General features: G+C 38.2%; 1 protein-coding gene across 2 annotated transcripts in view; it reads left to right on the top strand.

Moving 5' to 3' along the window:
• Positions 1-14,424, top strand: part of PDCD6IP (programmed cell death 6 interacting protein) — a 71,179-nt gene that overhangs the window by 44,887 nt on the left and 11,868 nt on the right. For both annotated transcript variants that reach the window (XM_052640548.1, XM_052640491.1), the window contains exons 9-12: positions 153-276; positions 5,275-5,452; positions 10,491-10,602; positions 11,709-11,878. In XM_052640548.1, the coding sequence (XP_052496508.1) occupies positions 153-276; positions 5,275-5,452; positions 10,491-10,602; positions 11,709-11,878 (584 nt within the window). The remainder of the gene's footprint in view (positions 1-152; positions 277-5,274; positions 5,453-10,490; positions 10,603-11,708; positions 11,879-14,424) is intronic.

The raw sequence follows: 14,424 nt of genomic DNA, 5'->3' as shown, positions 1-14,424 counted from the left end.
TTCTCTTTATCATTGTCCTTTCAATAGATTTAGTTTTGTTCTTTAAATGTTTGAAGACTTTTAAGGTGAATATTGGAAAGGAAATATGAATAGTCACTTTACAGTTTGAGTTTTTGTCTTAAAATTTTATTGAAATTGATTCCTCATTTTAGATCTGTTTGAGAAGATGGTTCCTGTGTCAGTCCAGCAGTCTTTGGCTGCCTATAATCAGAGGAAAGCTGATTTAGTTAACAGATCAATTGCTCAGATGAGAGAAGCCACCACTTTGGCAAATGGGTAAGTAGGGCTTAACTTTCGTAAGTTTATCTAAATTTCTGATGTTTCCTGGTGGGTTATTTATGAACATTGTACTTTTCTGAGCTTAGAACTGAATGTTAAGGGTATTTGAAACAGCAAATATATAGTGTCCCCAAGAAATGGACATTTTGGTTGTTACGAACATTGATGTACACATCTTTGTGTGGACATGTTTTATTTCTTATGAGCAAATAACCTAGAATTACAGAATTGTTGAGTTGTATAGTTAGTGTATTTTATTTCACAGGGGATGGCCAGATGGTTTTCCAGAGTCATTGTCCCTGCGCCGTTTGAGAAGTGCTGTTTCTCGGCACCTCGTCAGAACTTAGCATTGTCAGTCTCTGATTTTAGCTATTTTAGTGTGTGTGTAGCAGTGTCTCACTGTGGTTTAGTTTGCATCCCCCTGATGACTAATGATATTGAGCAACTCTTCATGTGCTTATTAGTCCTTCATGTCTTTCATGAAGTGTTGAAATTTATTGCTCAGTTTTCTTCTTAATAATCTTAAAAGAGTTCTTTAGATATTCTAGAGGTAAATCTTTTGTCAGATACGTTACTGAGTTTTTTTTCCCTAGTCTTGTTTGCTTTTTCATGTTTTTAATTTTGATGAATGAGTAAGTTTTGACCTCTATTCTTTTTCCAGCAGGAAGGGAGCATAAGATTTCATTATGTAGATGAAATAATAGAATAATAGTTCCTGTGCCATAAAACAAATGGAAATTCTGTATTAATATGTATATCAACTGTGTCCTCTTGACATCATGCCTAGATGATGTGAAATTGGGTGTTCTAGAAGGTCTTGTAGGCCTTCATAGAACCATTCAACTTCAGCTTCTTCAGCATTAGTGGTCGAGGCATAGACTTGGATTACTGTGATATTGAATGGTTGCTTTGGAAATGAACAGAGATCATTCTCTCGTTTTTGCTATTGCATCCAAGTACTGCATTTCAGACTCTTTTGTTTACTATAGGGGCTACTCCATTTTTTTCTAAAGGATTCTTGTCCACAGTAGTAGATACAATGGTCATCTGAGTTAAATTCACCCATTCCAGTCCATCTCAGTTCACTGGTTCCTAAAATGTTGATGTTCATTCTTGCAGTCTCCTGTTTGACCACTTCCAATTTGCCTTGGTTCATGGACCTGATATTTCTGGTTCCTATGCAATATTGCTCTTTACAGCATCGGAATTTACTTCCATCACCAGTCACATCCACAACTGGGTGTTGTTTTTGCTTTGGCGCCCTCTCTTCATTGTTTCTGGAGTTATTTCTCCACTGATCTCCAGTAGCATATTGAGCACCTACTGACCTGGGGAGTTCCTCTTTCAGTGTCCTGTCTTTTTGCATTTTCATCCTGTTCATGGGGTTCTCACGGCAAGAATACTGAAGTGGTTTGCCATTCCCTTCTCCAGTGACCACATTTTGTCAAAACTCTCCATCATGACCCGCCCATCTTGGGTGGCCCTACAATGGCATGGCTCATAGTTTCATTGAGTTAGACAACTGTGGTCCATGTGATCAGTTTTGTTAGTTTTCTGTGGTTTTCATTGTGGGTTTCATTCTGTCTGTCCTCTGATGGAGAAGGATAAGAGGCTTCTGGAAGCTTCCTGATGGGAGAGACTGACTGAGGGGGAAACTGGGTCTTGTTCTGATGGGCAGGGCCATGCTCAGTAAATCTTTAATCCAGTTTTCTGTTGATGAGTGGGGCTGTGTTCCCTCCCTGTTGTTTGACCTGAGGCCAAACTATGGTGGAGGTAATGAAGATAATGGCGACCTCCTTCAAAAGGTGCCTCTGACCCTGGAGCAGGCCACAGCTGACCCATGCCTCCGCTGGAGACTCCTAGACACTCACGGGGAAGTCTGGGTCAGTCTCTTATGGGCTCACTGGTCCTTTCTCCTGGGTCCTGATGTGCACAGGTTTTGTTTGTACCCTCCAAGAGTCTGTTTCCCCAGTCCTGTTTAAGTTCTGGTGTAAGTCTCTGGGTCCTGGTGTGCACAAGGTTTGTTTGAGCCCTCTGAGTGTGTCTGGTGAGTATGGGGTTTGATTCTAAACACGATTTTGCCCCTCCTACCGTCTTGCTGGGGCTTCTCCTTTGCCCTTTTACGTGGGGTATCTTTTTTTGGTGACATCCAACATTCTCCTGTCGACGGTTGTTCAGCAGCGAGTTGTAATTGTGGATTGCTTGGGGGACTGGAATATAAAAGTAGGAGGTCAAGAGATACCTGGAGTAACAGGAAAATTTGGCTTTGGAGTACAAAACGAAGCAGGTCAAAGACTAACAGAGTTTTGCCAAGAGAATGCACTGGTCATAGCAAACACCCTCTTCCAACAACACAAGACTGTACACATGGACATCACCAGATGGTCAACACCAAAATCAAATTGATTATATTCTTTGTAGCCAAAGATGGAGAAGCTCTATACAGTCAGTAAAAACAAGCCTGGGAGTTGACTGTGGCTCAGATCATGAACTCCTTATTGCCAAATTCAGACTTAAATTGAAGAAAGTAGTGAAAACCACCAGACCATTCAGATATGACCTAATCAAATCCCTTAGGACTATACAGTAGAAGTGACAAATAGATTCAAGGGATTAGATCTGATAGAGTGCCTAAAGAACTATGGATGGAGGTTTGTGACATTGTACAGGAGGCAGTGATCAAGGCCATCCCCATGAAAAAGAAGTGCAAAAAGACAAAACGGTAGTCTGAGGAGGCCTTACAAATAGCTGAGAAAAGAAGAGAAGTGAAAGGCAAAGGAGAAAAGGAAAGATATACCTGTTTGAATGCAGAGTTCCAAAGAATAGCAAGGAGAGATAAGAAAGCCTTCCTCAGTGATCAGTGCAAAGAAATAGAGGAAAACAATAGAATGGGAAAGGCTAGAGATCTCTTCAAGAAAATTAGAGATACCAAAGGACATTTCATGCAAAGATGGGCACAATAAGGACAGAAGTGTTATGGACCTAACAGAAGCAGAAGATATTAAGAAGAGGTGGCAGGAATACACAGAACTATACAAAAAAGATCTTCAAGATCTGGATAAGCACAGTGGTGTGATCACTCACCTAGAGCCAGACATCCTGGAAAGCGAAGTCAAGTGGGCCTTAGGAAGCATCACTACGAACAAAGCTAGTGGAGGTGATGGAATTCCAGTTGAGCTATTTCAAATCCTAAAAGATGATGTTATGAAAGTGCTGCACTCAATATGCCAGCAAATTTGAAAAGCTCAGCAGTGGCCACAGGACTGGAAAAGGTCAGTTTCCACTCCAGTCTCAAAGAAAGACAATGCCAAAGAATGTTCAAACTACCACACAATTGCATTTATCTCACATGCTAGCAAAGTAATGCTCAGAATTCTCCAAGCCAGACTTCAACAGTACATGAACTGTGAACTTGCAAATGTTCAAGCTGGATTTAGAAAAGGCAGTGGAATCAGAGATCAAATTGCCAACATCCGTTGGATCATTGCAAAAGCAAGAGAGTTCCAGAAAAACATCTATTTCTGCTTTATTGACTATGCCAAAGCCTTTGACTGTGTGGATCACAGTAAGCTGTGGAAAATTCTGAGAGAGATGGAAATACAGACCACCTGACCTGCCTCTCGAGAAACCTGTATGCAGGTCAGGAAGCAACAGTTAGAACCAGACATGGAACAACAGACTGGTTCCAAATTGGGAAAGGAGTGCGTCAAGGCTGTATATTGTCACCCTGCTTATTTAACTTATGCAGAGTACATCAGGAGAAAAGCTGGGCTGCATGAAGCACAAGCTGGAATCAAGATTGCCGGGAGAAATATCAGTAATCTCAGTTATGCAGATGACACCACCCTTATGGCAGAAAGCGAAGAAGATCTAAAGATCCTCTGGATGCACGTGAAAGTCAAAAGTGAAAAAACTAGCTTAAAGCTCAACATTCAGAAAGGTAAGATCATGGCATCCAGTCCCATCACTTTATCACAAATAGATGGGGAAACAGTGGAAACAGTGCCTGACTTTATTTTTTTGGGCTCCAAAATCACTGCAGATGGTGACTGCAGCCATGATCTTAAAAAACACTTGCTCCTTGGAAGGAAAGCTGTGACCAACCTAGACAGCATATTAAAAAGCAGAGACATTACTTAGCCAACAAAGATCTGTCTAGTCAAAGCTATAGTTTTTCCAGTGATCATGTATGGATGTGAGAGTTGGACGATAAAGAAAGCTGAGCGCCAGAGAATTGATTCTTTTGAACTGTGGTATTGGAGAAGACTTTTAAGAGAATCCCTTGGACTGCTTGGAGATCCAACCAGTCCGTCCTAAAGGAAATTAGTCTTGAATATTTATTGGAAGGACTGATGTTGAAGCTGAAACTCTAAAACTTTGGCCACCTGATGTGAAGAACTGACTCACTGGAAAAGACCCTGATGCTGGCAAAGATTGAAGGCAGGAGGAGGAGACAACACAGGATGAGATGGCTGGATGGCATCACCGACTCGATGGACATGAGTTTGAGTAAGCTATGGAAGCTGGTGATGCACAGGGAGGCCTGATGTGCTGCAGTCCATGGCATCACAGTCAGACATGACTGAGTGACTGAACTGATGTGAAATTATAACTATTTAGTGTATTATTTCTCTTTGGTCACTGACAGTATATCAATCAGGAGTGTGATAAAAGATCGCATTTTTAAAATAGAGTTTTGGACTTTTAATTGCTTAGGATGAAAGAAGTGAAGTTTAACCAGTGAGCCAAAGGTATCTAGTATATTTTAATGTAACATTTAAACATTTTGGTGCTCAGTTCTGAATTGTGAATCTAACTTAATTCTCTAATGATGTTTTATTTAATTTTATCAATTCCTGATTTTCTGTTCTTCCTTTGTCTTTGCTTTATGTTTCCATTTACAGGGCTTATCCACTTTTTTGGAGTGATAACTCCGCTGCTAGTGTTTGAAAGAAGGATTAGACCTTTAGATGACATAGTATCTCATTTTTTCAGGGTGTTAGCTTCCCTTAATCTTCCAGCAGCAATTGAAGATATATCTGGAGATACCGTACCTCAGTCTATATTGACCAAGTCCACATCTGTGATTGAACAGGGAGGCATCCAGACTGTTGATCAGTTGATCAAAGAGCTACCTGAACTTCTACAAAGAAATAGAGAAATCCTTGACGAGGTATGTTTTAAGAGGTTTGCTTTTCAGGTAAATAAAATACTCTTTGGCCCCTTGGTGTCCAGCAGGGATTGGGAAAGGAGGCTTCTTCCTGTGGTTTCACAGGGTAGCACTCATCATTCAGGTGAATTTATTGGGGCCCATAGTCTGCCCTTCAGCCTCAAGAGGAATTCTGAGTGAGAATGGGTTCATATGTCTTAAGGGTATATAAGTGCGCATTCATAAAACTTACATGACCATTGTGTGAAACTAGTATATTGTGGGAAATTACTATCACACAAACTGTTCAGACTTTTTCATTATTAAGGACTTTTTTTTCTTGTGAAAGATTCAGTGTCTGGTGAACAAGGAATCAGACTAAGGAAGTTAGGCCATCATATGTTTTCCAAGCCCACCATGCTCATCTTCAGATGGCAAGGGCATTTTATCAATAGGAATGTAGCACTAACGTTTGTTGGCTAAAGTCAACTATTTGCCAATGCTATTCTGCTTTTAAGGTGCTTTTGACTCGTTCTACTAATTGATACATTTGTTTCTTTAACTATAAATGTGTTCAAACTGGTTATTTTGTTTTTTGACAGTTGAGGAGTCATGTCTCTTTCAGGTGACTTCTGTTATCAATGCTTTAATCCATGTTGTTTCAATCTTTCAGTTAACTATCAGAGGAAGTTGTATTTACACTGTTTCCAAATACTTTGGGGCAAAGACAGAGTACTTATATACTATGATAGTGTGAACCTTGGGAATGAGAATATATACCTTCCAGGTTTACTTAAGGGCTTAACTAAAATAAAACAAATATCAATGTGAAAAAAATCTCATCTCATAATTAAGGAAAAACTGGCTTTATTAGTGTGTATGGTATATGTGTTTTCTGCCTCTCTTATGAGGTATTTTTATTTATTTTATCTTCTAACAGCCTTATGAGTTAGACTCATTATTATTCTCTTTGTTGTACTTGTAGTTTCATTTTATAAGTTATTAAGTTGTGAAGCTGATAATGTTTTTGAGTGTTTATGTCTCTGGTAGCAAATTTAATTCTAGTCTTGGTTTTCAGATAATTTGAAGTGTCCGCTAATGTATTTTCTAAATGATAAATTTTTCTTGCTTGGGATCTGTTGGATCCTTTCCATCTTAGATTCATGGGTTCTGTTTCTTCAGCTATTCTTTTTTCTCCATTCTCTCCTAATGAATTCCTGCTAGACTGATGGCAGTGCCTTCTGACGTTTCTGGCGCTTGTTCTCCGGGGGGGCTGTCTGAGGCTAGCCTCCCAGCTCACTGACCGCCTGTGTAGCCCTGCCTTTTGTGTTCTTCAGCTGCTCTATTGCATCCCCCCCCATTTTTCATTTCCACAATAAGGATATTTAATTGGTTCTTTTCATAAATCACCTACATTTATCTATATGTGTCTTTTTTCTTTTTTTGGGGTAAAATTCACATAATATAAAATTTCACCATTTTGGTCTCTTTTAAGTGTACGATCCAGTGGTTTTTAAGTACATTCACAATATTGTATGAGCACCAATACAGTCTAATTCTGGAACATTTTCATCACTTCCAAAAGAAAGCCTGTGCTAGTTAACAGTCACTCCTCTTTCTCCCATTCCCCTTGCTTTTGGCAACTACAAATCTGACTTCTGTTTGTATAGGTTCATTCATTCTGGACATTGCAGATAAGTGGAATCATGCCTTTAAGCTTGCCCGTTTCACTTGGCATCTTTTGAAGGTTCATTCATGTCACAGCACTTGTCAGTACTTCATTTCTTTTTGTGGCTAAATATTCCATTGTGTGGATGTATCGTTAAGTATTTTATTTATCCATTCATCAGGAATAGATACTTGGGATGTTTCCACTTTTTGGTTTTTCAGAATAATGCTGTTATTTGTGAACAGGTTATGTTTGAACACCTGTTTTCAGTTCTCTTGGGTTATATACATAGGAGTGGAATTACTGGGTTATACAGTAATATTGTGTTTAATTTTTTGAGGAACTGTGAAACTGGTTTGCAGAAGTAGCTGTGCCCTTTTACATTTTACCAACAGTGTATGAAGGTTCCAAATTTCACATCCCTGCTAATCCTCATAATTGTCTTAAAAGAGAAAGAAGCCATCCTTGTGGCTATGAAGTGGTATCTTACTATGATTTGATTTGACCTTATATGTAGTAAATCCCAAAATTAGTAGGAGTTTAATGAGGATTGTATTGAATGTTTAGATCAGTTTGAGGAATATTACTGATCTTTAACAGTATTACGGCTTCTAGTCCATGGACGGAGGCTGTCTTTCCATTTGATTTCTTTCAGCAGTGTTTTATACTTTTCACTTTATAAATATTTTACTTCCTTGATTAAAGTGATTCTTAGTTATTTTATTCTTTTTGATGCTGTTATAATGGAATTATCTTAATTTCCTATTTGGATTCTTCATTGCTAGAGAGAGTATAGAAATACAGCTGATTTTGTGTGTTGATTTTGTTTTCTGCAACTCTACTAAATTTGTTTATTATCTCTAATAGTTATTTTACGGATTGCTTAGGATTTTTCATATAAAAAGTCATCATTTGCAACTAGAGATAGTTCTTCCTTTCCACTCTTGGATGCCCTGTATTTCTTACTGTAATTGCGCCAGTTAGTTCAATCCTGATTTAAGCAGTGAGAGTCCACAGACTTGTCTTGATTGATATCTTCGGGGAAAACATTCCAGTTTTTCACTGTCAAGCTACTAAGTTTTTCATAGATGGCTGTTCTCAGATTGAGGAAGTTCCTTTCCGTTCTTAATTAGTTGAGTGTTTTTATCATAAAAGGGTGTTGGATTTTGTCAAATATTTTTTCTGTGTCTCAAGATAATCACATGGATTTTCTCCCTTCATTCTACTAATATGAAGTATTACATTAACTGATTCTTCAGTGTGAACCACCCTTGCATTCCTAGGTTATCCCACTTTGTCATGGTGTAGAATTCTTTTAATGTGCTGCTAGATCTGGTTTGGTAGTATTTTGTTGAGCATTTTGCAGTTATATTCATAAGGGATACTGGTCTGTAGTTTTCTTGTGTGTGTGACTTTCAACTTGTGTGTTTTTGTGATTGTGTCTTTTGCAAATACCATATGGTAATAAGATTTTTCCTTTACTTTTAGCTTGACAATCTCTTTCTGGAGGGTTAAATTATTCATATATTTAGAACCATATTTTTCTGTAACACTTCTCTTTCTCTTTTGATTTCTGGTTTCTTTCTTTGGTATCTCCTCACCCTCACTTTTTATGGTTTTATTGAGTTCCCTCCATTTTTTCTCACCCCCCCCCCCCCTTTTAACAGCATGAAAGTTGTATACTTACTTTTCTTTTTTATAGTTTATTATGATGTGTCTGGGCATGGGTTTTCTTTTATTTAAGTTGCTTGATATTCCATGGGATTCAGTGAATTTGAGAAATTGTGTCTTTCATCCATCCTGGAAAGTTCTTAGTTTTCACTTCTTTGAATATTGGTTTTTCCCAGTTGTCATTATTATGTCTTTCTCCATCTCTGATGTTGAATCTTCTCAGTTTATTTTCTGGGTCTTCCAGCCACTTGTGTTTTCTGTTGCTCTGTGCTTCCTTCTGCCTGATTTCTTCTGGTGTGTCTTCCAGTTCACTAGTTCTCTTCAGTTATATTCCAGCAGTTTTTTAGCTATCAATTAGCTTCCTAATTTTATAACTTCGTTAATTTCCAGAAATTTTATTTGGCTCTTTTTCAGTTCTTCTCATCTTCTTTCTCCTGTCATACTTTTACTCTAAAACATATTAAATATGTTTAGTTTATATTCTTTATCTTTTCTCAGGGTCAGTAGTCTTTGTGGTTTGGTTCTGTGATTTGTTATTTTTTCCTGATTTTTTCTCATACCGGTTTGTTTCCTCTTATTTCAGTGTTTTTGTTTGTGTGTTTCCTGTATTTTAAAGCTTTTTTGGGAGGGTTTTGTGTGTGTGTATGTGTGTGTGTGGTTAATCTTTTATTTTGAAATTCATTTTAGGAGTTTGTGTCATACAGGTAGTCGTTTCCAGCCCTAAGTTCAGGCTTTTGATTAGGAATCTTGAGGTGATACTTCTTTTCTTTTCTATATAGAGCCAGGGTTCAGATGGTCAGATTCCCTTGAGTTGGTCAGTTTTCCTTTAAATACTCATCCACTGAGTGTCATCTATTTGGAAGTCCCCATTTGAGGGAAGATAGTGCCTTTGATCTGATCTCCTGCTCATATTAGCCCCACCTGTGTTTCCTGTCTCCTGTTAAATGTACACTCTGAGCCACTGGAGAATGTGGAGTTGGTGAAGTATGGACAGTAGGCCAGCTCCACCTTGTGGCCTGTTTTATATGGTTCACTAGTTAAGAATGATTTTTACCACTTTTAGAAAACAGTTATTAAAAAAAAAAAAAGAATATGTGAGACTGTAGTCCCCAGCCCTAAAATATTTACTCTAACGTTTGACACATGATTTGCAGATCTCTGCTCTAAACGGTCAGGCATTAACAGGTACCATTGACTCTAGCACTTGAGTCCATTGGTGGATTAGCACTTTCTTACGTTTCTGCCTCTACTGTCTTGTTTTCTCAGCTCTGCATTTGAAAGGCTTTTTTTTTTAATGTTAATTTTCAGTTTATTGTATTGGGTTGACGTCTAAATCTTTTATTTGTATGATTTAATCAGTTTTCTCTTTGTTTTGTTTATGGCTTCAAAGTTCTAAAGGCTTTCTGTTTATTTAATCTTAAAAAAAATCATTTAAAAGTAGTTTTGGTATATGGATGTACATAATCTCTTAGTCCTCTTAATTTCACTGAGTAAGGTAATGGCTAACTTAGCCTTAAATTTTACAAGATGTTTGTTCAGTATATTATGACTTGGATTTTTACAATGGAAATTATTGTACTAATTTATATTCTAACCAGTACTGTAGGAATAGCCCTAGCTCACTAATTCTCACCTATATTAAGTATGATCATTTTAAAAATGTTCTAAAGTTTTTTACACCAGAAATGATATTTCACTGTTGCTTTGCCTCCTTTTTAAAAGTCATTAAGGTTGTTGGATGAAGAAGAAGCAACTGACAATGATTTAAGGGCAAAATTCAAGGAACGTTGGCAAAGAACGCCATCCAATGAACTTTATAAGCCTTTAAGAACAGGTAAAAATGTCCCTAAGTGACTTTCACTTGAGTAAGTTCTCATTTTGTATCCACAATTTTTGCTTGATTGAATTAGGCTCCATATGAAAATCCACGTGTTTTGCTTCAGTTCCATGTAAGATAAAAAATAACAAGGATATTCACCATGATAAGTTCAGACTCTTAAGAAAGTGAAAATATTAAAATGATCCTGTAACTCTTACTTCCTGTTCCAAGCTTTCTGCATATTATAAAAAAAGATAAATGAGATCTTATATAAATACATGGTGTTGTGATTTCATTTCATTTAGTAGTGATACTGCTGCTGCTGCTGCTAAGTCGCTTCAGTCATGTCTGACTCTGTGCGACCCCATAGACGGCAGCCCACCAGGCTCCCCCATCCCTGGGATTCTCTAGGCAAGAATACCGGAGTGGTTTGCTGTTTCCTTCTCCAATGCATGAAAGTGAAAAGTGAAAGTGAAGTCACTCAGTCATGTCCGACTCTTAGCGACCCCATGGACTATAGCCTATCAGGGTCCTCCATCCATGGGATTTTCCAGACAAGAGTACTGGAGTGGGGTGCCATTGCCTTCTCCATAGTAGTGATACTACCAGGTAGTAAAAGATGAGTTTTAAATTAACCTGAGGCCAAATTATTATTTTTAAGACTTTGATTATAAAGATTTTGTGCTTGTTCAGATAAATGATATCTAGACTTGCTTTATTTCTCTGTAAAAAGTATTTAATACTATTGTGAATTTTCTAAAAATGTATCTGCTTTTCTTATAAGTCAGATTTAAAGAGTGATCCTTTGAGACAGGAACATTTTTGAAATAAGTTGTAACAGTTTTTGGAGTGAATGTTATCTTTCTATATTCATGAGTTGTAGAAAAAGATTAATGTCAGTTGGCTTTTATTTAGTGGATTGTAACCACAAAGGTGTTTTAAGGTTATAAAACACTAGAGATGCAAAGACTGACAGGAGCTCAGTTTCTGTCATCTGGTGCTTTGGGGCTGGCAGGGAGACAGGTAAAATTGGGGAACAAAATTGAAAGTACAACCAGCTTCTGTACTTCACTGTTAAAACCATTACTGTGCTCTGGTAACATTGTTTTCTTCTTCTACAGAGGGAAACAACTTCAGAACCGTTTTGGATAAAGCCGTGCAAGCAGATGGACAGGTGAAGGAGCGTTACCAGGCTCACCGAGACACCATTGCGCTTCTGTGTAAGCCGGAGCCGGAGCTGAATGCCGCCATCCCTTCTGCTAACCCGGCGAAGACAATGCAGGGCAGTGAGGTGAGGATGTGCGCTTTGATGTGGGTGGCCGGCGCGTCTGACAGCTATGTTCAAGCCATTACACACAGTGAATTGCCCAGTTTTCTTCTTACTGACCTTTTTTAAAAAAAATGATGTACATGGAGGTGGTTGTGTTTAGAGCGACATGATATATATACACTGTGTAAACGTTATATTACTATCCATTTATTGAATGTTTCCTCTGTGAGCTCAGTGCTGTATATATTCACAGTGTTTAATTCAAATTTGATAAAAGGGAGCAACTTGAAAGTAAAGGCACTTCTTTGAGGGGGAAGGACTGGATTGGCCAGATACTCCTCTGACCACATTCTTTGTTTCTTGCACCTTTCTATATGCCACCTTCTACCATATTTCCCTGGGACTACCTCTGAAGGGAGGGTTGTCAAGGTGTGCATGTTAATAAGTGGATCACATTGGCATGATATTTCTACTGGTTACAGGCTCATGGGAGCGTGATTGGCTGAGACCCTAAGGGGATGGGTGTGACTGATCACTGTGAGGTGAGATAGGGGCCCTGAAGCACACAGGAAAGTAAGCCAAAGGGCAGGAGATACTGCTGAAAGCTTCTTGAAAAAGGTGAATTTCCTGTGACAGTAGTTCTCAGAAGTTATCATTGTCATTTCTTATCTGTCTTTGCTCAGAAGCATTTCATGTATTCATTCAGCCAAGAGTGTAAGGCACTGCGCTCGGTACACATGATGGCCAGCCCTCAACTCCCCATTCACAAGCAGGCGTAGGAGAGGAGACATACACAGAGAAAACCGGGATACAGGTAGAAACTGAGACGTTTGGGGGCTTTAGGTGACGGAATTCTCAACGTTCCAGCATTTGGAGCCCCTTGTCTAGGAGGCTTCTTAGGACATTGGCACATTATGAGAACAGTGGACAGGCAGAAAGGTGAACAGGAGTAGGATCCGAGAATATTGAGTGAGTGTATGCAGAGCAGCTACCAGAGGTTGAGTGGAAACCGGCCCCTGAAGTGAAGGGAAAACGGTGTCAGGGGATATGCACAGACCCTGGATCTCTGGTTGGGGGCCAGAGAGAACAACCACTGTGAAGTCAGATGCTTTGAGGATGTCGAGGAGAAAAGGAAGGTGGTTGAAATATTAAATTTGTAAAGAGGAGACTGCACACCCATAGAACAGCAGCATGTTCTGGCTTCTTTGGATTTTATTAGAACTCTCTTTAATGTCCCCCCTTTTTTCTTTTTAGTGTCACATACACAACTCAGAACTTCCATGGCTTTCGTTCTTTGATTCTGCTCTCTATAGAAAAGGAAAAAAAATTTTTTTTAAAATTTGTAATAGCTGCTCTGTTAATCCAGAACAGTATTACATAGGGGAAGAAAAGTTTGACAATCAGTATGAAGTTATTTTATTGAAACTAGATTTTCTGCATGGAGGTAACCAACAATTTTCAGTGCTGTATATATTCATTCATCATGTGTCTTTATCAGAAAAGGCAAGCATCATTTATTTATTAAAGCTCCTTCAGATAGTTGTCACCACAGTTGATGACACATTAGCCAGAGTTCTTATGAGAAACACCCAGCCATTTGAATTGCTGATTATTAACGTGATACAAGGTACCTGTTTTATTAAGAGGTCCAAGCATAATGGGTAGGGCTGTTTTTTCTTTCTTTCTGAAGAGGCCAACTATCTAGTTATTTATCTTTGTTCTGTTTGGGCGGCTGTTTTTAGGTACTGAGAGGATGTTAGTTTCTATACTAGATAACACAGTCTGTTTCAAGATAGTCCTGACTTTCAGCTTTATTTACTAGACTATTTTTAAAAAAATTAATTCTGCATATTCCTATTTCTCCCCTAGCTTTATTTCACTTGACTTCTATAAAATTTTTGAACTTCTGTTAGGCATAACATATGTATAGAAGAAAATGACATTTCTTACTTTCCTAATGGCCAAGCAACCTTCACATAGGGTTAAAGGTTGAGATTCCATTATCAATCTAAATTTATCAAGAGGTAAAGCTATCAAAACCTTTTCGAATATATATGCTACTGTATCCCCCAACACAAACTGTGTTACATGATTATAGAAATCCTTATAATTCAGCAGAATAAAGGACACTTTAATTCTTGGTCTGTTTCTCATTTTTCCTCTGTTCTTGTCTGAGTGCTTATATGCTTAAGTCTTTTTAGTCCACAGTGCATGCAAAGTAGAGAATTAAACTGTGAGACATAACCAACAGTTAATAATAATGGCTCCTACTTATGGAGCACTTAGCCTGTGTTAGAAATTACATTAAGCACTTATATGGACTTACTTCAGTCTTTCCAACTGTCCTGACATATAGGTACTATTATTATTCTTGTTTTGCAGATGAATTTTCCAGGTAAACTGTCCTTGGTTATACGGTAACAAAGCCCATGATATTCACTAAGGGAGTATAATCAAAGAGTTGAAATATTTTTTCTATGTCATCATGTTTCACTTTGCTGGACAGCTAGATTCCTTCGTTTCTGTATTGCAGTTTTGATTTAATTTTGTGTTTTGGATGGGTAGAA

The sequence above is a fragment of the Budorcas taxicolor genome, chromosome 1 (assembly GCF_023091745.1).
Source record: "Budorcas taxicolor isolate Tak-1 chromosome 1, Takin1.1, whole genome shotgun sequence".
Lineage (NCBI taxonomy): Eukaryota > Metazoa > Chordata > Mammalia > Artiodactyla > Bovidae > Budorcas > Budorcas taxicolor.
The sequence above is the reverse complement of the archived record's forward strand: the minus strand, read 5'-3'. Positions and strand labels throughout refer to the sequence as shown.